Here is a 23648-nt window from a genome sequence, read left to right as displayed (position 1 = left end):
GCACGCTGCCCCAGCCCCAAGCACTGGCTCTACTGCTCTCATTGGCCCACCTCGGCCCTGCCTATTCCCACCCCCGCTATGCCCCCGGCCATGCCCCTACTTCACCCATTCCCCCAAGGCCTCACCCCCACTCCACCTCTTCATGCCCTCGTCCCTGCACCTGAGCGTGCCCCATCCCCGCTCCTCACCAACTTTCCCAGTGCCTCCTTCATGCTGCTGCCACTCTCACCCGTGTGCTTAACCTGTGTGCTTAACCAGGCTTTCTGCTTCCAAACCTGCTTCCCCAGTAAAAAGGATGGCAGTGGAGGAGAAAGCCTTCTCAGACACACCAGCTCCCCAACTTGAAGACGAGGGAATTCTGTCACATGTAGACCCCGGTATCATTGAATCATCTCATAGGAGGCCAAAACTGGTGAGGAGTTTCTGCTCTAGTGGATTTGCTCCCTGGGTTGGTGTCAGCAGGAGTGCACACGAGATGCAGAAGCAGAAAGTGGGCCCTGAAGCTTGCAGAAGGGCCTGCGGTTGAAGGCTCTCTACAGTAGGTGGTGTCAGCAGGGCTGTATGGGAGTAGCAGCAGCGTTAAGAAGTGTTTCCTTTGGACACACATTAATACATAGTCTCCACAGGTTCCAGCATGATATCATATATCATCATAACCAGTTCCAATCACATTTTTAGGGCTGCTTGCATCCCCCTAGGGTTGGGGTTCAAACATACCTCTGCTGTTCCTGACTCAACTGTCTACAACACTACCTGACTCTTCCCCTACTATAAGCAAAGCACAGTTCTCTCTTGTGAAAGAGCGGCATGTCACACCCTGTGATTATGATCACTCAATTGGTATAATCCACATTCATGATTATCATCTGTCATCCTTGAGGATGACATTTGCATGTGTGTGTTTAAAGTTATGGGGCCAAATTCAGAGGGACTCTAAACTGGTGTCATATACACCTTCTAACCTCCTCAGCATACAGATTGCATTTTACATATCAAAGGGCCAGAAGAGAGAGGTGTAGAAGGAAAAACAACTAATAGAAGACTGTAAATAGGTGTAAATTGTACACCGCCGACTTAAACTTGCACCTACCTACTAGTTGTTTCTCCCGCTACATCGCTCTTCCAGCTCAACATACCAGATATGCCATCTTTGACGGTCCTAGACTAAGTGGGCCAAATTCAGAAGTGATGAATAAAGGGATGCAAATTACATGTCTGCAAGTATGTGTGTCAGAGAAAGAGAGTTCAGGAAGCCAGAGTCTAAAAACATCTGAATTAGCATAACCTGCTTGCTGAGGGAACTGGAAGATTCACCTCTGAAGTTAGCCCACAGACTGCAGGTATTATGTATGGACTAGTGTATATAGATTCAAAAATTGTAAGATCAGGAAGGACCTTTATGATAATCTAACCTGGCCTCCTGCATTACATAGGCCATAGAATGTCATCCAGTAATCTCTGCATTGATCCTTCAGCTGCCCTCTACTTCGGAGAATCAGACCTGCTCAAGTGCTGCTGATTATGAGTCCCACTTGTAGATTGATATCTACAGAAAGGATACAATCCTAATACTTTTGTCAGTTAATGGGGATTTTTCATTTAGCTAAGGTGCTCATTCTTTACAAAATAAAAAACTGGAACATTTCCCCAGCCACATTTTTAGGGTTGTAAAATACTTATACAAAACTGTAACTTTACTAAAAACACCATAAAAGCAGTTGTTGCAAATTCAATGAACTTCACTTGGAGGAAATAAATTTCCCAAACTCAGCAGATCTAGCACTGTCAAGAAGCACATCACAGTATCAGACAGTGTTAGTTGGAAAGAAGGATAATCTGGGTAAGGCACTGACCTGGAACTCTAGAGACCTAGCTTAATTTTTTAGCTCTACCACAGACATCTAATCTGACCTTGGAAAATCCCCTTTGGTAAAATAATTCCCTACCTCATAGGGGTGTAGTGAGGATAAAATTCTTTAATAATTGTGACATGCTCAGATACTATGCTGATGAGGGCCATGTAAGTACCTAGATATATTTTATGATGAACCTTCAAATTCTTACTAATGTTGGTAGCAATCAAGTCACATACAGTCTCTCTCTCTTTTTCTCACAGGGAATGTCCTACCTGCACTCAAGTAAAACTGAGGTCCATGGCCGCCTCAAGTCCACAAACTGTGTAGTGGACAGCCGCATGGGGGTGAAGATCACTGATTTTGGCTGCAATTCCATTCTTCCTCCAAGGAAAGGTATGCAAAAATAGTCACAATCCCGACTCCTCTCATCTCCTTCTCAGCCCCGGAATAAGATTGTGGGACTATTAGGCCAAAGTACAGTATGTGGGGAAATAGGTTTAAGTGAAAGCAATATGTATGTTTCTATGCAAAAGTTACACTTACTGATTTGTCTAACACATACTCACTATAATGTTGAGGAAAGTTAGATTTTCTTAGTCCACTGAGACTTTTTAATGTTTACTCTCTAAAAAGCTACATGAGATCCTGTGATCTATTATGCATTAGATGTACTGAGTACAGAGAAATGAATGCATGACATGCAATACAACTTTATTTTGTATCACATCTTTCATACAAACTGTGTCTGAAAACATTTTACTGAGTTAAATAATACAGTCACAGGGAGAAGTAATGGCAGAAGGAGAAAGGAAGCAAGTGGTAAAAAGAAAAGAGGAATGAAAGATATAGTTTCAACTGATATTTGAAAAGCAGGGGGAGTTTGTGAGAGGGCAAGACAGGAAGGTTGTTGAGATGGTATGAATTGCAGGGAAAAAGCTCTTTCTTACAGCATGTGGCAGGGCGGCCCCAGCTAAAGTGTCCCCCTGTGGCAGACTGCAGCACAACTAGTTCAACTACCTCAGTTTCTCCTGGTCCAGCCATTAAAAAAAAACAAAAAACACAGTCTCTCTCAATGTACAATTCAAAAGCCCACTTGTGGGCATAATGTATTGTGATAAACTCAGGACAGACAGCTGCAAGGGAGCGGTAGGAGTCAGTCCCAGAGGGTTAAAAGGCCCTCCCCCTTATCAACTGGGAGGCAACTACAGGTCAATCAGCTTCAGCTGAGAAAGGGTTACCAAGGTAGCAAATTAGAATCAGCTGAGGGGGAGTTACCTGAGGGTAATTAGGATCAGCTGATTCCAACTTGGGGCTGCCTGAGACCTTTTTAAACCCCTCCCTGGGAGGAAGGAAGGGAGAGAGCAGAGAGAGAAGGAGCCCTGCTGCCAGGAGTGCTGGAGCAGCAAGACAGCGAGCCTCACCAGGAGGAGAGGTAGTACTCTCTCCCACAAGGGAGTAAACATACTTTAAAAAGGACTGGTGGAGAGATGGGGAGCAGACTTCCCCTGTGTCCTAAGGGGGACCGTGTTACCCAAGCCTGTCTCACCAGGGCTAAAAGCAGCAGAGGCTGGGGAGACTGAGAAGGTGCCTTGCCACACGTGGTGTCAGGAGTGGGATGTGAGTGAGACTTCGTGGCAAACTGTCTTGGGGCAGGGTAAAGCACCCCCCACAAAAAAAAAAAGGAGAGAAAGAAAAGAAAAAAAAAAGGAAGATGTAGTAAAGGCATTGGTGCAGGCCACTGCCGCCCAACAAGAAGCTACCAGGGTGCAGATAGCTGCCCAGTAGGAGGCAGTGTGAATACAGCAGGAGACAAATCAACTCCTGATGAGCCAGGCGGCTCAGGATCGAGCCATCCTGCATGAGGTGGTGAACAGCTAAAGGCCCTGACCACCCTAACGCACGGCCCCCATGGGACTCGGCCCCTGCATGCAAGCCACTACTTACAGAAGATGACGATGGATGATGACGTGGAGGCATATCTCCTTGCGTTTGAGAGAACGGCCCGGCAGGAGGCCTGGCCCCAAGACCAGTGGGCCAGTATCCTGGCTCCTTTTCTGGGTGGGGAGGCACAGAAAGCATATTTTGATATGACAACAGAAGCAGCTTCAGATTACTCCCAGCTAAAGGCGGAGATCCTGGCGAGGTCTGGCATGACGACAGCTATAAGGGCACAGCGGTTCCATGAGTGGAAACCAAGTCAACACAGCCCCGAGGTTCCAGCTGTTTGACCTGATCCATCTAGCCAGGAAGTGGCTATGCCCCGAGACCCACCGGCCAGAGGAAGTCGTGGAAACCATAGTTGTGGACAGGTACATGAGAGGGCTACCGCCGGACATACGAGGATGGGTCAGTCAAAATGATCCCTCCTCCTATGATGAGCTAGTTGCCCTTGTAGAGAGACATCTAGCAGCACAGGAACTCTCTCGGACCACTGGGGAAGGGAGGCGCCAGAATAGGAGGCAAGTCTATGTATCAAGGGCCTGAGTTGCCGTAGCTCTGAGCCAACCAATGGTGGGGAGGAAGGAGGCCGAAGAGCGGCCAGAGTGTTCAGAGGGACTTGGGGACTGGGAGAGAAAGACTCGGGGGGAGGGGGGGTAAGGCCTCACAGCCCAAAAAATAAGGGGCTGCCCCAAACAGGGTACCGATGTTATGCATGTTGAGAGGTAGGGCATATAGCTGCCCAGTGCCCAAACCTAGAGGAGCCCATGCAATGCGACCTGGGAAATCTAGAAGAGCCATGTGACCTGATAAATCTAGTAGGGGTAGCGATATTCCCTCATAGATATATTAGGCCAGTTAAAATGAATGGTATAAAGACCACCGCGTTAGTAGACTCAGGAAGTGCAGTCACGCTGGTCTCGGGAAAGCTGGTCGGGTATGATCAACTATCCCGGGCCAAGCGCACAGGAATATCCTGTGTCCATGGGGTTGTCAATTACTACCCGACCATCCCAGTAAAAATAGAGGTCCTGGGAAACCCCACTAAGGTGACGGTGGGGGTGGTCCCGAAACTCCCTTACCCAGTCCTCATAGGACGAGACTTCCCAGGATTTGGCAGTCTACTTCCTGGAGGGGAGTCAGAAGAAGATAACACCCCAGAGAGCAATGGGATGGCCTCGATAGTTAGCAACCCCCCGGCCTTCCAAGAATTTGCCCAGGATTTATTCTCGCCCCCTGGGAAGACCAGGAAGACTCGGCGAGAAAGGAGGGCAGATAAGAGGAGGGGAACGAGAATCTTGACCCAGAACCAGAAGCCTATACTCGTAGGGGAGAGAGTCGGCCTGACTGACAAGGGGACTAGACCGGAGGTTGGTGAGCCAGCAGCCGGGCCCAGTTCCCCAGGGACCTCCCTCGAGGGGGAGGGGGAAATAGAACCCCCTGAGTTTGGGCAAATTGGACCTTCACTAGAGAATTTTGGACAGGATCAGGCCAATGATCCAGTATACCATAATATTCGCAAAGAAGTAGTTGAGGTGAATGGGGTCCCTGTGGAAGGAAGAGCCAAGGGCCCAGGGCCGTATTATATGATCAAGAAGGATCTGCTATACAGAGTAGTCCGTATCCAAGAGCAAGTCGTGGAACAGCTCCTAGTACCACAGAAACATCAGAGGGGCGTGATGGAGCTAGCCCACAGCCATCTGTTCGGGGGACATCTAGGGGTGGATAAAACCCTGGATCGAATTCTGCAGAGGTTTTTTTGGCCTGGAATATATGCGGCGGTCCGACGATATTGTGCCTCCTGTCCGGAATGCCAATTACATGGGCCCCGACCACGCTTAAGGGCACCTTTGGTACCTCTCCCGATTATTGAAGTCCCCTTTGAGCGAATAGTTATGGACCTAGTAGGGCCGCTAGAAAAATCAGCCCGAGGCCATCAGCACATACTGGTGGTGCTAGATTATGCCACCCGATACCCCGAGGCCATTCCCCTACGGAACACTACGTCCAAGACCATAGCTAAAGAATTAATCCAAATTTTTGCTAGAGTGGGAATACCCAAAGAGATCCTGATGGATCAAGGAACTCCATTTGTGTCTAAATTAATGAAGGATCTATGTGCAATGCTCCACATACGGACCCTAAGGACATCAGTCTATCATCCGCAGACCGATGGCCTCATCGAGCGCTTAATAGAACATTGAAGAACATGATACGAAAGGTGGTGAGCCGGGATGGGAAGAACTGGGACACCCTGCTACCATACCTAATGTTTGCGATAAGGGAGGTGCCTCAGACTTCAACTGGGTTTTCCCCATTCGAACTGTTATATGGTCGCCACCCCCGTGGCATACTGGACATTGCCAAAGAAAGTTGGGAAGAACAGCCGAACCCAGGGAGAAACCTCATCGAGCATGTGTTGCAGATGAAAGACAGGATAGCCCAAGTCACTCCCATAGTGCGGGAACACATGGAGAGGGCACAAGGGGCCCAACAAACATACTACAATCACTAAGCGACGGTCCGTAAATTCCAGGTGGGAGATCGGGTGATGGTACTCGTACCCACAGCGGAGAGCAAGCTCCTGGCCAGATGGCAGGGGCCATATGAGATAATAGAAGCCATCGGAGAGGTTGATTACAAAATCCGACAGCCTGGACGCCGGAAGCTGGAACAAATCTATCATATCAACCTGTTGAAACCTTGGCAAGACAGAGAAGCTCATGTGGTCACTCTAGGGTCACCTCCTCCCGAGAGCAACCCACCTGGCCAAGTGGGAATATCCCCAGAATTGACCCCTGACCAACGAACTGAGGTGATCAACATGATCAAACGCAACCAGGACGTGTTCTCAGAAAAGCCAGGCAGGACTACGGAGGTTCACCATCACATCCTCACAGAGCCTGGAGTGAAGGTGAATGTCAAGCCATACCGGATCCCGGAGGCGAAAAGAGAAGAGATCAAGACAGAAGTCAGGAAAATGTTGAAGTTAGGAGTCATTGAAGAGTCTTATAGCCAATGGTCAAGCCCAGTGGTCCTAGTACCTAAACCGGATGGCAGTATGAGGTTTTGCAATGACTTCTGGAAACTGAATGAAGTGTCCCAATTTGATGCGTACCCTATACCCCGGATAGATGAGTTAATTGACCGACTGGGGAAAGCACGTTTTTTGTCCACCCTTGACCTGACTAAGGGTTATTGGCAAATTCCCTTGGCCAAGGCCGACAAAGGGAAGACGGCCTTTTCAACACCAGAGGGACTGTATCAATACACTGTCCTCCCTTTTGGTTTACATGGGCTCATGGACAAACTGTTGCATCCACATGGCAGGTATGCAGCCGCCTATCTTGATGATGTCATTATACATAGTCCAGATTGGGAGACGCACTTGGGGAAGGTGGAAGCAGTCCTGGACACCTTGAGGAAGGCGGGGCTGACTGCAAATCCCTCCAAATGCGCAATTGGGCTAGCAGAAGCCAAATACCTCGGGAATATAGTGGGGAGAGGCGTGGTGAAGCCCCAACTCAACAAGTTAGAGGCAATACAGAATTGGCCCCGACCTGTCCGGAAGAAACAGGTCAGAGCGTTCCTAGGGCTGGTTGGGTACTACAGGCGGTTCATCCCCCACTTCGCCACCCGGGCATGCCCGCTAACTGACCTAACGAAAGCCTGTGGCCCAGACATAGTAAGATGGTCTAGCGTGGCTGAGGAGGCTTTTGCAGATCTGCAGACCGCGCTCTGCACCGACCCAGTGCTGGTAGCTCCAGACTGGGAGAAAGAATTTATCTCGCAAACGGATGCCTCTGAGGTTGGGTTGGGAGCGGTTCTTTCACAAATGGTTGGAGCGGAAGAACAGCCGGTCCTGTTCCTCAGAAGGAAACTCCTGCCCAGGGAACGTAAATATGCCGTAGTAGAGAAGGAATGCCTGGCCGTAAAGTGGGCCATAGAAAGTCTTCGCTATTACCTACTCGGACGGAGGTTTACCCTTGTCACGGACCATGCTCCTCTGAAGTGGATGCACCAAAACAAAGAGAAAAATGCGAGAGTAACAAGGTGGTTCCTGTCGCTACAACTCTTCCACTTCAGAGTACAACATAGGTCCGGACTCAAGCATGGCAACGCGGATGGCCTTTCAAGGGTACACTGTTTGCTGACCCAAGTAGCCCAACCCTGTAGTGTTGAGCAGGGGGGGGATATGTGATAAACTCAGGACAGACAGCTGCAAGGGAGCGGTAGGAGTCAGTCCCAGAGGGTTAAAAGGCCCTCCCCCTTATCAACTGGGAGGCAACTACAGGTCAATCAGCTTCAGCTGAGAAAGGGTTACCAAGGTAGCAAATTAGAATCAGCTGAGGGGGAGCTACCTGAGGGTAATTAGGATCAGCTGATTCCAACTTGGGGCTGCCTGAGACCTTTTTAAACCCCTCCCTGGGAGGAAGGAAGGGAGAGAGCAGAGAGAGAAGGAGCCCTGCTGCCAGGAGTGCTGGAGCAGCAAGACAGCGAGCCTCACCAGGAGGAGAGGTAGTACTCTCTCCCACAAGGGAGTAAACATACTTTTAAAAGGACTGGTGGAGAGACGGGGAGCAGACTTCCCCTGTGTCCTAAGGGGGACCGCGTTACCCAAGCCTGTCTCACCAGGGCTAAAAGCAGCAGAGGCTGGGGAGACTGAGAAGGTGCCTTGCCACAGTATTCATGTACATTCAGTAATCTGCATAACCCTCATGATAAAATCATTCTCTCCAAATCCAAAGGTACAGCAGGTATAAACAAAACAGTTTTTCATGCGCTCTTCAGTGATTTCCAGGTCACCCACCCAAGAGTCAATCACCGCTCTGTTCACAGTTCCTTTGCCCTTGTTCCAGGACCCACTCTCCAGGCCATATGCTGGAGAGTTATCAGAGTTGCTTTGCTCCCACAACTGTGGTACCAGAGCTTTCCAAGTCAGGTCTTCCTCAAGAGAACTCACTGCAGTGTTCTACTTCCCAGGCCTTCCTGCCTGTGAGTCCTATCCTGCTTAAGGAACATCTCTCCAGATTCAACCCTCTTGTTTTTGGGCTTGGCTTCCAGCAGCCCTCCATTCAGGCGTGGTACAAGAGGGCTCCCCACAGTGTTCCAATTCCCCAGGCCTCCTTGCTTGTGAGTCCTACCCCTGCTTCTGGGATCCACACTCCAGCATCAGCCCTCTTGTTTCATTCTCAGCTTTCCCTGACCAAGTTGATTTTTCCTCTTTGTCCTGGGGCTTTTGCATGAGCTTTCCCGCAACTTGGCAGGGCTCCCTAGCTCTAGCTGGGGCTCACTAACAACTTTCTTCAACTTCAGGTCTTCCCAACTGCCCTTGGTACCAGCTCCCATCACCATCTTTCTCTCACCCTCCTGATCTCCTGTAGTGCTCCCCCAGTAACTCTTGCCAGCTCTCCTCTGCTCCTCTCTGTCTCCAGCAACTCTCCTCTGCTGCTCCTATCTGGTTCTTGGTCTCTCCTTTCTTTCAGGCAGCTCTCACCTGCCCTTTCTCTCTTTCTGAAACCCAATATGGAGGCAGCTTTCAGTTACAGTGCACTGGACCCTGCTCCCTCTCAAAGGAGACAGTCACTCTGACACACCAACAGCGATGAGATTATGTGACAGGGCAGAAAAGAGGTGAGGTACACCATGATAGTACTGATCACAAAACAGTGGAGTGTCTGCGTGAAATATCACAATATCTTGTGATGTACTATGATGTAATTCGAACATTAACATGTCATTTTACATAAATTTACATAATTTTTACATTTTAAAATAATTCTCTAAAGAGATCCTTAATATTTTATATTCCTTAGATGAAATTCCAGTAAATTATAGCTTTCACTGTTTTTTATCACCTTTTTTCTATTTCTGCTAATCATCATGGGGTATTTCCGTATAAATAAGCATTCCTCTCTTCTCCCCACCTATCTTCTCCTCCCACTTGATTTTTGAGTGAAGATATAAACCTGGAATTGTGACACTGGAATCATTTGTATGATTACCAGCTGGAATGTCATAAACACATATTGTATCATCTCTGTGATACGTAGACAGAAGAGAACCTGGGGCTGGAATGGCAAGAGAAAGTTCTTAGATTCACAAACAAACATTTGCAGTAATAGAGGTAGGAATATGGAAAATTAGTGGCTAGGAAAAGTGCACTGAATGTAAATGTTACATTCCTCCCGCTCAGGGTTTTCTCATTGTCACATTTGATATTTATATTCATTTTATTGAAATTATTGGCAATAAAAATTATTAGGGGTATGGAACGGCCTCCATATGAGGAGCGATTAATAAGACTGGGACTTTTCAGCTTGGAAAAGAGATGACTAAGGGGGGATATGATAGAGGTCTATAAAATCATGACTGGTGTGGAGAATGTAAATAGGGAAGTGTTATTTACTCCTCCTGATAACAGAAGAAGTAGGGATCACCAAAGGAAATTAATAGGCAGCTGGTTTAAAACAAAGAAAAGGAAGGATTTTTCACACAACACACAGTCAACCTATGGAACTCCTTGCCAGAGGATGTTGTGAAGGCCAAGACTATAATAGGGTTTAAAAAAGAACTAGATAAGTTCATGGAGGATAGGTCTATTAGCCAGGATGGGCTGGGATGGTTTCCCTAGTCTCTGTTTGCCAGAAGCTGGGAATAGGCAACAGGGGATCACTTGATTACTTGTTCTGTTCATTCCCTCTGGGTCATCTGTCATTGGCCATTGTCGGAAGACAGGATACTGGGCTAGATGGACCTTTGGTCTGACCCAGTAGGAGTGTTCTTATGTTCTTATTTTTATATTGGTAACAGGTTTCTCTTCTTTCTCTGGTAGCTCAGGGGGAAATATTGTTACAAGCAAACTGAAGAATTATTGGATGTTAGAATTCATCCCTTGAAACAAAGTTTTTTCATCACAACAGGGTGGTGTTTGCATTATGACTGCTATGCTGCAGCTCAGAGAATGATTTTGCTTTACATTATGTTACAATATCAACATGTCATGATAGGTTGGCACAACAGAATAACACCACAATGTCTAGATATCATGGTGACCGGTGTACAAGAAATACATATGTATGTTGTTATCTAGCCACAGATGTTATGACACAATGATGTTGTCAGCCTCAAAAACATTTGGGGATTATTTTCATAGGTTCATGGAATTTAAGGCCAGCAAGGACCTTATCACCATCCAGTCTGACCTTCTGCACAACACAGGCCATAGAACCTCACCCAGTAATTCTTGCATCTAGCTCAACAACTTGTGTTTGAACCTAAGCATATCTGGTAGTCAGTTATCCAGTGTGTATTGAAGTCGGCCCTTCCACACAACAGCTGTACAAATATTTAAACAATACCAAGCTCTAGTGGGGATGGGGGTAACAATAGTAAAAAGATAAAATTAAAACAACACAAAGGGGATGAGGTTCTGAAGAAGCTCACACAAATCAGTTTCATCTCTCTCTGTATCTACCACTTCTGGCTGCTCAGATCTGTGGACAGCTCCTGAACACCTTCGTCATGCTGATGTGTCTCAGAAAGGTGATGTGTACAGCTATGGAATCATTGCACAGGAGATCATCTTGCGCAGGGAGACCTTCTACACTAACTGCTGCTGGGACCATAAAGGTAAAAGACTAAAAACCCACATCTGTCTTATGCTACAAATGTAACATTTGGATGCTGTGGCTGTCACATTTTCCACAATTTTTAGTGAAAAGCACTGTCTCTGAGTATGTGAGCTGCTACTTTTCTCACTGGGCAATGAATAAAGAGTCTAAGGGTATGTCTTCTAGGCCTCCAGCTTCTGTTCCATCCTGTAATGAAGTCAGATCATTAAGATCACTGCTGTGGAGGTCATTGCAATAAGCAGCCTGGTAATAGCCTCTCTCTCTCACTTTTATATATGTCTGGCAGACTGGAAGATCAGAATAGCAAGAAAACAATCCAGGTGCTAGAGGAAATGGTAAATGTAGGGAGATTTTTAAAAAAATCCCATATGTCATTTGACCAAATTATGCAACTAAGTAGAACTTGGTAGGAAACAGTGAGAAATTTCATGATTTTGAAAAGCTTCCCATGCTACAGTGGGACAAAACTGAGACCTTTGAAAAAAAATTGTGAAAAATCAGAATGATCAACTATAGAATAACCAATCGCCTAGTGTTTATGGCACTCATCTAAGATGGAGGAGACATGAGAGACCTAGGTTCAAGTCACTGCTCTGCTTAATTCAGAACAGAGCTTGAACTGCGTCATCTACATCCCAGCTAAGTGCATCAGCTACCAGCTATTCTAAAGTGGATCTCTTCTGTTGGAGCTGATCCACTTCTTGTAAGTTAAATATTCATTGGCTCAGAAAGAAAGACTGACTCTATAGCCCTATGGTTAGGGCACTCACCTGGGACGAGGTAGACCTGTGTTCAGGTCTCTGCTCTTAATTAGGCAGAGCAGGCCCTAGAACCTATGGCCTTATGGCTCCTGCATCCGAAGAGAAGGCCATAACCAGCAGGCTATTCCAGGGTCTCTTGCTCTTTTATTTTGAGTAGAAATTTTGACTTGGAGCTGAGAAAAAATTTAATCAAATCTGCCCTTTTGACAGGATTTGACAAATCAACATTTTGGATGAAAAACTTTGTCAAAAAATTCCTGACCAGCTCTACAGCAAAGGGGGATATGAGAAATGTCTACTATTACTTTAAGGGCATGAACACGAAGGGCCAGACCTTCACAGGTATTTAGGTGCCTAGTGGGATTTTCAAAAGCACCTAAGCAGTTTAGGTCCCTAACTTCCATCAATTTGAACGAGTTAGCTGCCTAACTCACTTGGCGGACAGCGATCGATCCAGCGGGAGTCGATTTATCGTGTCTAGTCTAGATGCGATAAATCGACCCCCCAAGCACTCTCCCGTGGACTCTGGTACTCTACCAGGGCGAGAGGCACAGGCGGAGTCAATGAGAGATCATCCTAGTGGGCTTCTTAGTCACTTAGGCAGTTCTGAAAATTTTACCTTTAGGCTAGTTTTCATCTGATTGTGGACAATGCATGACCCTTCCTCATATTATGAACATAACTTTTAGGTCTCTATCTGCCTGATTTGTAAAAGACTTTGCCAAAAGCTTTGTAGGCCAGTGAGATAATTGTATTAGGTTTACACGGATAGAAGGCTATGCTAATAAAAAACCCACAATGGACAAACTTATCTGCAAACAAGACTCTTCATAGTTATCAAAGTAGTTTCTTTTATTGGGAAGCCAACATTGTGTTGTTCCTGAAATGGACACATTTTGTTTATATGATGTAAATCCAATGCCACAACACCAGAATCCATCTATCATTATAAATTAGAATAACCATATGTATGTAAGAGTTTAGGATTCCCCAGATTGCATATTGATAACGAGTTCAGACACCTCTTCTACCTCTGAGTCATCCTGCCAAATCCTCCCTGTGTTTGTTTAAACACGTAGTACAGCAGCAACTCAACCTCCCAATTAGCTTTTTCCCTCTAAACATGTTAGAATTTCTGGGGTAACCTCAGCATGCTCTCTGCCCAGACACTTAATGTTTATACTCTGGAAAACACAGCCTTTCATTTGCTAACTCAATACAAATGAACATTTAAGAAAGCTCATTTTGGGTGGAGGGGACATTTCAGATTTATTTTTGGGTTTCTGTTTGCCTAAAAAACAAACAAGCAAGTCACCACCAATTTTTGAAAGTTTACAATGCTCTACTTAGTTAGAAGATAGGGAATCATTAGCTAAACATACTATATTCACGGCATATTGGTCATCTTTATAACCCTGTCTGCCCAAGAGCCTACTGTGTGTCAAATGATGCCTGGTCTTGTGTGGGAGTATAATTGGGAGCAGAGTATAAGAAGTCTTATTCCTCCTTGTGCAGGGGGTAGGCACAATCCCACTGAACACAAGGATTTGATAAGTGTAGTGTCACTACTGGCAAAGGACTCCCCAAAATGGGTGAAGAGGGGAAAGGGATATACTCTCCCTTCCATACTTCAGCTAGCAGGGCTTGATGCATGTGAGGGTGAGAGAGCAAGTTGCACTCTTTCAAAGGTGTTTCGGGGCCATGTTCTCCCTGCTGTGCTAGAGGCATGATGCCAGCTCAGGCAAAATGTTCCTGGGTCCTTACTGCCCGCCACCCCCACTTAGCTAGTGGCGTTAGGGTCACACTCTGTCTCTGTGTTGACTTTGACCTATGTTTTATCATGAAGCTTCACCATTTTAGAAAAGTTTTGTCCATTCCAAATCACTTTAGTGTTTCCATCCCGTAGGCTTAGACCAACTTACTGACAGCTTTCTCAGCATTATGGGTTGCAATCCATGCCTCATGCTGGAGCTGGCTCACAGATGACAGGACATTTAATAGTCTCCTAATATTAGGAGTGGCTAAATCTACTGGGCATGAAGCCTCTTTGGCCACTCTGGATTCACCGAGTAACTTTTTTTAAATCTGTGGGCCAATCTTTTGTTAAGATTTTAAAGTTTCTCTTTAGCAGTGAGATTACATCCACACTCCATGGAGCCTTTCCCTTAATTTTAGTATTAGGAATATATGGGTGGTTGATGTAACCGGTTCTGATATTGATCCTGATTTCAGAAGCTGATTAAATAAGTTTAGCATACATTCAGACAGCTGAGGGGTTAGGTTTTATGGTATTCTGCCAAAAATCAGTGGAGATTGGGACTCACTATTAGGAAGGTTTTCAAAGCCCTCCACAGTTCCTCTTTTATAAATGTTTGGCCTAGGATCAGAGAGAGGACAGGTAACAAATGAAGAATTTTTGAATTACGCTTGAGTCATATTCTGCCTCTGAAATGAAGCATCTAGATACTGTGATGATTGGCATGCTGTAAATACCATAGATAGATAGATAGATCAGTAAGAGGCAAAAAATTCCCCTGCTGTATGTGTAGAATCATTTGTGATATCTCTTACAGAAGCCCTTTACATGGTTGGGTTAGCAGAACATTCATTATTGCATGTTAGTAGGCAAGCTAATGGTTTGTTGATGGCATGGTATGAATGAGTTTTGAAAACAGGACTGAATTCTGTCGTGTTCAGGAGTCAGACAGTCAGAGGTGAAAGTAAGCCGGTATGCCCCAGTATGGAGCACCGGCAAGAGCTAGTGCGCCATACGGGGGTGGCCCGGCTTCCCTGGGCAGCAATTTAAAGGACTTGGGGCTCCTAGCAGCAGCTGGAGCCCCAGGCCCTTTAAATTGCCGCCAGAGCCCTGCTACTGGAGCCCTGGGGTAGCGGCAGTGGGGCTTAGGGCTCAGCCGCCGCGACTGCCCTGGGCCCTTTAAACCGCTGCCGGAGCCCCCAGCTGCCACCACTACTCCAGGGCTCCAGGGGCTATTTAAAGGGCTGGGGCGGTAGAAGCAGGGGAGCCCCGGGCCCTTTAAATAGCCCCAGAGCCCTGGGGTAGCAGCGGCAGCTGGGGGCTCCAGCAGTGGTTTAAAGGGCCTGGGGCGGTTGCGGTGGCTGAGCCCTGGGCCCTTTAAACTGCTGCCGGAGCCCCCAGCTGCCGCTGCTACCCTGGTGGGGGAGGGGGAGGGCACTTACCGGTACAGGGCGGGCTGGGGCTGGCTCTGACCCCCCCATTCTCGCCCCTTCCACCCGAAGCCCCACCCCTTCCGGGGGCCAGAACTGGCCTCCACCCAGTCCCATACCAGTAAGTCCCTATTTCTACTTTCACCCCTGCAGAGAGTTTTGGTAGGATGGGACAGTGTCTTCCTGCTTATGGGTACAAATAAGGCAACAAACTGCTATGTTTCAAAATTATACTCATATACATTAAAGCTCTGATTTGTAAAGGGGCTGAGTATCTGCAGCTTCAATTGCCTTTGTGAGATTGTGCTCTGCACTTCTGAAAATCAGGCCATAATATCCTAATGGGCTTCTCACATTGCCATTTACTATGGCTACACCCCATCCTGAGAAAGGCACTAATATGGCTACTGGCCACTTGGGAGGTTGTCATGTCCATGTCTATCATGCCCAATACATGCACATGTACATTCCTGTTCCTTTCATTTCTCAGGTGGCTTCAAGTCCCTCTGTTCTGGCCTTGAGCCTTATAACTAGAAACCCCCCAAAGTTCAGATCCAGATAAAAAAACATGGGTGTCCAGAGCCATGCTTTTGCTTTGGGCCCATCTCTATTTAGAAAACTACCTTCGCATACTGAACTCACCCAGAAATGCACTGCCGCTTTATTGTTTAAATATTGCACTTTTTTTTTCATTAGAGAAACTTTACAGAGTGGAGAGTGGCAAAGGAGTTAGACCCTTCCGCCCAGACCTGGTCCCAGAGACTGCAGGAGAAGGAGAGCTGGAAGTAAGCCTACACTAAAGGAAAAGAGGAAATGCTTCTAGCCAGGCCAGAGATGGCTGGTGTGGGAGGATGAAGGCTATACACACTGTATGTTCCAATGCTGTGGCCTTTCAGGAAGAAAAAATGTCCCATAATTAACATCAGTGCAGTGAAATGTAATTCACTGGACTTCTTTCCTCCTCACTCCAGTGCCCACAACACAGCATTTCCTTCTTCTGCACCTGGTGGCTTCTAACAACTACAACATGTGTTAAGGGTGACTCTTTCTGAATTCACATGGTGTCCAGTGGGAGGCGTTTGCCAATCCACTGGAAAAGGAAAAAAAGCAAACAAATCAGAGGATATTTTCCCCACTTTTAGAATTATTTTTTTAAATTGCATTAAAATTGTGATGGGACATATGGGACAAAGAAGACCCCTGTTTCATTTTAAGGAACATGTATGTTTAGTATGGCACAAGTGTCTGTTCGTCCTGACCAGATGCATCATGGGGAGGGTGTTTTACCTTTGTCTGAAGCATCAGCTATTAGCCAATTCTGCAGGTGGGATAACTGGGCTAAATGATTAATCATCTGATTCTACATGACAAGAGTCCAGATACTGGACTTCATTAATGGATTGTCTGATCCAGTGTGGCAAATCCTATATTCTTAAGTGGAGTGATTTATGGGGTCTATGTAACTATTTGGGAAAGGGCTACTATTATCTTTTGACAACACTTTCAAATAGTAGTACAGTATTCATTTCTATATTACAGTAATATGTCTTTTAAAATGTCGATATTATTAAACCACAATAATCATTAAACACTAGAGTGGATATCTCAGGGGACTGGTAATAGCATGACGTTTTATCTCTGAGTCACCAGTTCCAGCCAGGACCCAAGCTCAGGGAATTAGCGTTGGAATTACTAAGGCTTTCACTTCTAGGTCAGTAATTACAGTCTGGTACCAGGTTGAGGGATTGGATCCTTTCACTTGGCTTTCATTATGGACCACTGATTCAAATTCTGTTCAGGTTGGTAGTCATTACTGAATGTCAGTATCATCTGTCTGCTGACCAGTGGCTAACGTGAAGCGAGTGTTGCTGTAAGGTGCCTATAATGAATTCCCTGGTCACAGATTAATAACAATTGGTCACATTTTAATAAGTTACTGGCCAAGAGGGATGGGAGAGGAATTCCATATTGACTAGTGAACAGATCCTGGTCTTGCTGTTTAACTCTATTACCATTCTTTGCAACTGCTCACCTGAATTTCCCCTTGGTTGTACGTTCTCAGGTGTATATGCTTGTAAAAAGTTGCTGGGAGGAAGATCCAGAGAAAAGGCCTGACTTTAAGAAACTTGAGAGCACTCTGGCTAAAATATTCAGGTAAGCACTGTGTTCCGAACTCCCAGCTACTTGGATGCTGATAGTTCTAGTGTGTATTCTGATGTAACATGACTCAATCAGAGGAAAAACAGAGCTCACTGACTGGGGCAGGTGTGGGTGTGTGAGAGAGATGATCACCCAGAGCCCAAATTATTATATTGTGTAAATAGGGACTTCCCAAGTGTCTGATAATGGATCATGATGTCCAGGTTTCAGGAAATTGATGGAGTTGGATATTCTGGGGATGAGATGATTAGAAAGTTCAGGTGACTTGTTTTGGTGAGATTAATGGATTCAGATGACCGCAAAATGAGGTGATTGAAAAGATCAGGTTACCCAGAGTAAGGTAATTATAGGGGTTTGAGTGAAATGAGTTCCCTACCATACTTTTTCTAATCTAGTTATTTAAAAGTCCCAAGCAATGAGTTTTCAGCCACTTCCCTTCAGAGACTATTTCACAACTTTTAAACCTATCCCCATAAGTCTGTCCCACCAGCCACATGCTTATATTTTTGTTGCTCTTCTCTGAACTTCCAGATTGTCATTATTGTTCTGATAATGTGGTGTCTGTAACTGAACACAACATTCCAGATGAGGTCACACCAAAGAAGTGCAGAAAAATAGTTAGATTCACCTCCAGGAGCATGGAGGAACACACAGTTCATGCCCAATAACTGCAGCGGCAGTTACATTAGAGGGGGGCTTACCCCAGGGGAGGGCACTTGGTTCCACTGCCACCTTAACATGGATGTTTTGCTTGGGGAAAAGGCAGTTTCCACCAGAATCCAAATTATTGGATCTTCCAGCCATCTTGGCCCCATCCACTTCATAGGCTGCATCTGCTAGCTCAGGACCCCAAGTGAAGCAGAGATTATGACTGGCTTGTGCTATATTATCTCTGCTTCTGGCAGATGGTCCATTGATGGGAGTCTTCAGTCCAAGTCCCACCAGTGGAAACCAGCAGATCTCAATGAGTGAATGGACCCACAGCCTGTTACTTCCCCGTTTGGTGATAAGATGCCATTGTAAAGGAAGCCCAAAATTGTATTGGCTTTTTTTGGTGCTATATCCCTCCGCAAATTCATATCTAATTTGCTGCCTCCTATCACCTCTAGTTCCTTCTCAGGATTCTCACTTTCCACGGTACTCTCTCCCATTGAATATTTGTGTCTCAGGTTATTTTAAGTGACCTGAAACTGTGGAGATTAGCAGGGCCAGGAGAACAGGGGCTCAGAAAAGTAGCAAGACAGGGTAACCTGGGTGGGCCTGAGGCCTTTATGCCTTAAGAATAAGCCTTTGCTAAGAGGTGAAATTATGAGCTTTGAGCAATTTCCATTCTAACTGCAAGGAAGCCACACTCTGAAATAACCTTCTGTAGCTCACTTTTGCCCGTGTCCTGCCAATGTGCTTTCTTCATCCTTTTCCCAACCACTGTTCCCAGTAACTACCATAGTCAGACCAATGAAAGCTACATGGATACCTTGATCCGGCGTCTGCAGCTGTATTCCCGGAACCTAGAGCATCTGGTAGAGGAGAGGACGGAGCTCTACAAGGCAGAAAGGGACAGAGCAGACAGGCTTAACTTCATGCTGCTCCCACGGTGAGTGTTGACCAGCAGGGGTCTCCATGCAGTAGGAAGCATTCAATATTGACTGTGAGGCCCACTGGGGTGTAATGCATCAGAATCATTGTGAGAGGCTCCAACCACAGTGAGCATGAAGGCGTGAATAATACTTGCTCCACAGAATAAATTGTAACAGTTCACAGTGCTTGCCTCCAGATATCCAGGTCAGACAAAATGGGCTAAAATATTCTGTGAGTTATAACAAGTGACTAAAAGCAGAATTTGGCCCGTTTTCATTTTTTTTCCTATGATTGGCATTATCACCTTTCAAATGAGCTGTAGAACTTAGGTCCTGAACTTGTAAGGTGATTAAAGATCCCATGTCTTTACCATTTAGCCTTTACTGACTGTTAACCCACATTAGGATAGTCCTCTCCTCTTGAGGTGATGGATTTGGTTTGGGTCTGCAGGGCTCTGATTGAAAAATACTGTTTTGCCAGCAGACCATAATAGTCATGGCCTGGTTGAACTTTATAATGATTTTTTTGTCCACAGCTATTAATACAGAATCCCCAACATGCTCTTTCTTACAGTTTTTTCATTTCCTATGCTGCCATGGTTTACAGATGACTTGCAAAAGGGGAGAAAGTGGGGTGACTGCTAGAGCACTTCAGGAGGAAGTTTTGTGCTAATTAGACTAGCTCGAACATTAAGAACTTTTACAGTTTTACGCCATGGTTGTGCAGGAGGCAAAGAAAAGATGGTTACTCACCTGTAGTAACTGTTGTTCTTCGAGATGTGTTGCTCCAATCCATTCCAGTTAGGTGTGCGCGCCGCGCGTGCACAGCATCTCGGAACTTTTTTCCCTAGCAACCCCGGCGGGCCGGCTGGGCGCCCCCTGGAGTGGCGCCGCTATTGCGCTAAATATATACCCCAGCCGGCCCGTCCGCTCCTCAGTTCCTTCTTGCCGGCTACTCCGACAGTGGGGAAGGAGGGCGGGTCTGGAATGGATTGGAGCAACACATCTCGAAGAACAACAGTTACTACAGGTGAGTAACCGTCTTTTCTTCTTCGAGTGATTGCTCCAATGCATTCCAGTTAGGTGATTCCCAAGCCTTACCTAGGCGGTGGGGTCGGAGTGAGACGTGGCGGAGTGTAATACCGCAGAGCCGAAGGCTGCGTCGTCTCGAGACTGCTGCACCAACGCGTAGTGGGAGGCAAAGGTGTGCACCGAAGACCAGGTGGCCGCTCGACAGATGTCCTGGATTGGGACGTTGGCCAGGAAGGCCAGAGATGAGGCGTGTGCCCTCGTCGAGTGTGCAGTGACACGGCCTGGTGGTATACGAGCCAGCTCGTAGCAGGTCCGGATACACGCAGTGACCCAGGAGGAAATCCGCTGGGAGGATATCGCATCTCCCTTCATGCGGTCAGCCACCGCGACGAACAGCTGGGGCGAACGCCGGAAGGACTTAGTCCGCTCAATGTAGAAGGCGAGCGCCCTACGGACGTCGAGCGTATGTAGCTGCTGTTCCCGAGGCGAGGCATGCGGCTTCGGGAAGAATACCGGGAGGAAGATCTCCTGATTGAGATGGAATGCTGACACCACCTTCGGGAGAAAGGCCGGATGAGGGCGCAGCTGTACCTTGTCCGTATGGAAGACCGTGTACGGCGGATCCACCGTTAGGGCGCGAAGCTCTGAAACTCACCTCGCTGAAGTAATGGCCACGAGGAAAGCCGTTTTCCACGAGAGGTAGAGCAGGGAGCACGTGGCCAAGGGCTCGAACAGAGGACCCATCAGCTTGGTCAACACGAGGTTCAAGTCCCAGGTCGGGGCAGGGCGCCGCACCGGCGGGTACAAGCGGTCCAAGCCCTTGAGGAAACGGGAAACCATCTGGTTCGAGAAGATGGACCGACCTTCCACGGAGGGACGAAAGGCGGATACTGCTGCCAGATGGACTCTCAAGGAGGAGACCGCCAGACCTTGCTCCTTAAGGTTCCAGAGGTAGTCCAGAATGGTAGGGACCGGTACCAGGAAGGGATTAAGACCTCGGTGATCGCACCAGAGAGCAAACCTCTTCCACTTCGCCAGGTAAGTTGAGCGAGTGGAAGGCTTTCTGCTCTCGAGCAGGACCTGTTGAACCGCTGCAGAACAGCCCCTCTCCGTGTGGGTCAGCCACTCAGGTACCAAGCTGTAAGATGGAGAGACATCAGGTTCGGATGGTGGAGTCTGCCGAAATCCTGGGTGATGAGGTCCGGCCACAACGGAAGAGGGATGGGCTCCCGAACGGAGAGCTCGAGCAGCAGGGTATACCAGTGCTGCCTCGGCCAGGCCGGCGCATAAGAATGACGTGGGCCCGGTCCCTCCGAAGCTTCAGGAGCACTCGGTGCACGAGCGGGAAGGGAGGGAAGGCGTAGAGGAGGCGATCCCTCCAGTGATAAAGGAAGGCGTCCGACAGGGAGCCTGGCGAGCGACCCTGGAACGAGCAAAACCGGTGGCACTTCCTGTTGTCTTTGGAGGCGAAGAGGTCTACTTGGGGAAACCCCCACCTCCGGAAGATTGTGTGGACGACATCTGGACGGAGAGACCACTCGTGGGAGAGGAATGACCTGCTGAGATGATCGGCCAGCGCATTCTGCACTCCCGGAAGAAAGGATGCTTCCAGGTGAATTGAGTGGGTCACGCAGAAGTCCCACAGGAGCATCGCTTCCTTGCAGAGGGGGGAGGAGCGGGCTCCGCCTTGCTTGTTCACGTAGAACATCAAGGTGGTGTTGTCCGTGAATACTGTCACACAACGACCTTGCAGGCGGGCGCAGAAGGTGCGACAGGCCAGGCGGATGGCGCGTAGCTCGCGAACGTTGATGTGCAGGGCGAGCTCCTGGACCGACCACAGGCCCTGCGTGTGGAGATTGCCCAGGTGGGCCCCCCAACCGAGCGCTGAGGCGTCCGTGGTCAAAGTAGCGGACGGCCGAGGAGGGTGAAATGGGACTCCCGCACACACGACGTCCGGGTCGAGCCACCAGCGGAGGGACTCGAGGGTCGTCCTGGTGACCGTGACCACCATGTCGATGGGGTCTCGATGAGGGCGGTACACCGACGCGAGCCAAGACTGGAACGGGCGGAGGTGGAGCCGCGCGTATGCTGTGACATACGTGCACGAAGCCATGTGGCCCAGGAGGCGGAGGCAGGAGCGCACCGTCGTGGTTGGGAAGGCGACGAGGTCCCGGATGATGGAGACCATCGTCTGGTGCCGAGCGCGAGGGAGGCAGGCTCTGGCTGTCGTGGAGTCGAGGACCGCTCCGATGAACTCCACCCGCTGCGTCGGAATCAAAGTGGACTTCTCTGTGTTGATGAGAAGACCGAGCCGCTGAAAGAGAGACAGGATCTCTGCCATGTTGCCCATCACAAGTTGCCGGGACTGGCCTCGGACCAGCCAGTCGTCGAGATACGGATAAACATGCATCTGACGACGTCGGAGGGCTGCGGCGACCACCGCCATGCATTTGGTAAACACCCTCGGGGCGGTGGACAGTCCGAACGGCAACACCGTGAACTGGTAGTGGGTGTCGTTGAGCACAAACCGAAGGTAACGACGATGTGGAGGATAGATCGCGACATGGAAGTAGGCGTCCTTCATGTCGAGGGCGGCAAACCAGTCTCCCGGATCCAGAGAGGGAATGATGGTCCCCAGAGTGACCATGCGAAACTTGGGCTTGAGCAGGTACTTGTTCAGCTCGCGAAGGTCCAGAATAGGACGTAGCCCGCCTTTCGCCTTGGGGATGAGAAAATAACGGGAGTAGAATCCCCTGCCCCTTCTGTCCTGAGGCACCGCCTCTATGGCACCCACGCTCAACAGAGTCTGGACCTCCTGTAAGAGGACTTGCTCGTGAGAGGGGTCCCTGAAGAGGGACAGGGAGGGTGGGTGGGAAGGCGGGGGCGAAACAAATTGCAGGCGGTATCCCGACTGGACTGTCTGGAGCACCCAGTTGTCCGACGTTAACCGGGACCACGCCAAAAAGAAATGGGAAAGGCGGTTGTGAAACAGAGGGGAAGGATCCGGTAGGGAGAGTGATGGGCCGTCCTCGAGCGTCCCATCAAAAGGCCTGTTTGGCCCCCTGAGGGGCCTTTGAAGCGGCCTGGCCCTGGTTGCGGCGGTTGCCGGACGGTCGACGGCGATTTTGGGCCGGACGTCGGCTGTTGTAGGGCCGATACCGGGACTGGTAGGCCGGTCGGGAGGGCTGTGGTCTGAAGGGCCTACGCTGCGTCGCCGGCGTATGCATGCCTAACGTGCGTATCGCGATACGGCCGTCCTTTAAAGTTTGGATCCTAGAATCCGTCTTCTCAGAGAACAGCCCTTTAGTGTCAAAGGGGAGGTCCTGCAACGTATATTGGACCTCCGGCGGCAGGGTGGAAGACTGCAGCCAGGCGATACGCCGCATCGTGACCCCGGAAGCCAAGGTCCTCGCCCCCGAGTCTGCAGCGTCGAGGGCGGCCGAAATAGAGGATCTGGACGATCTTCGTCCCTCCTCCAACATGGCCGCGAACTCCTGTCGGGAG

The 23648-nt window shown here is 48.3% G+C and overlaps 1 protein-coding gene across 1 annotated transcript in view; it reads left to right on the top strand.

The window, feature by feature from the left end:
- LOC123345927 (heat-stable enterotoxin receptor-like) overlaps positions 1-23648 on the top strand; it is a 71248-nt gene that overhangs the window by 32701 nt on the left and 14899 nt on the right. The window contains exons 18-22 of the mRNA XM_044983019.1: positions 2117-2249; positions 11289-11426; positions 16072-16160; positions 17438-17529; positions 18971-19129. Coding sequence (XP_044838954.1) covers positions 2117-2249; positions 11289-11426; positions 16072-16160; positions 17438-17529; positions 18971-19129 — 611 coding nt within the window. The remainder of the gene's footprint in view (positions 1-2116; positions 2250-11288; positions 11427-16071; positions 16161-17437; positions 17530-18970; positions 19130-23648) is intronic.

The sequence above is a fragment of the Mauremys mutica genome, chromosome 1 (assembly GCF_020497125.1).
Source record: "Mauremys mutica isolate MM-2020 ecotype Southern chromosome 1, ASM2049712v1, whole genome shotgun sequence".
Classification (NCBI taxonomy): Eukaryota; Metazoa; Chordata; order Testudines; family Geoemydidae; genus Mauremys; species Mauremys mutica.
This window is presented reverse-complemented; position numbering and strand designations above follow the sequence as displayed.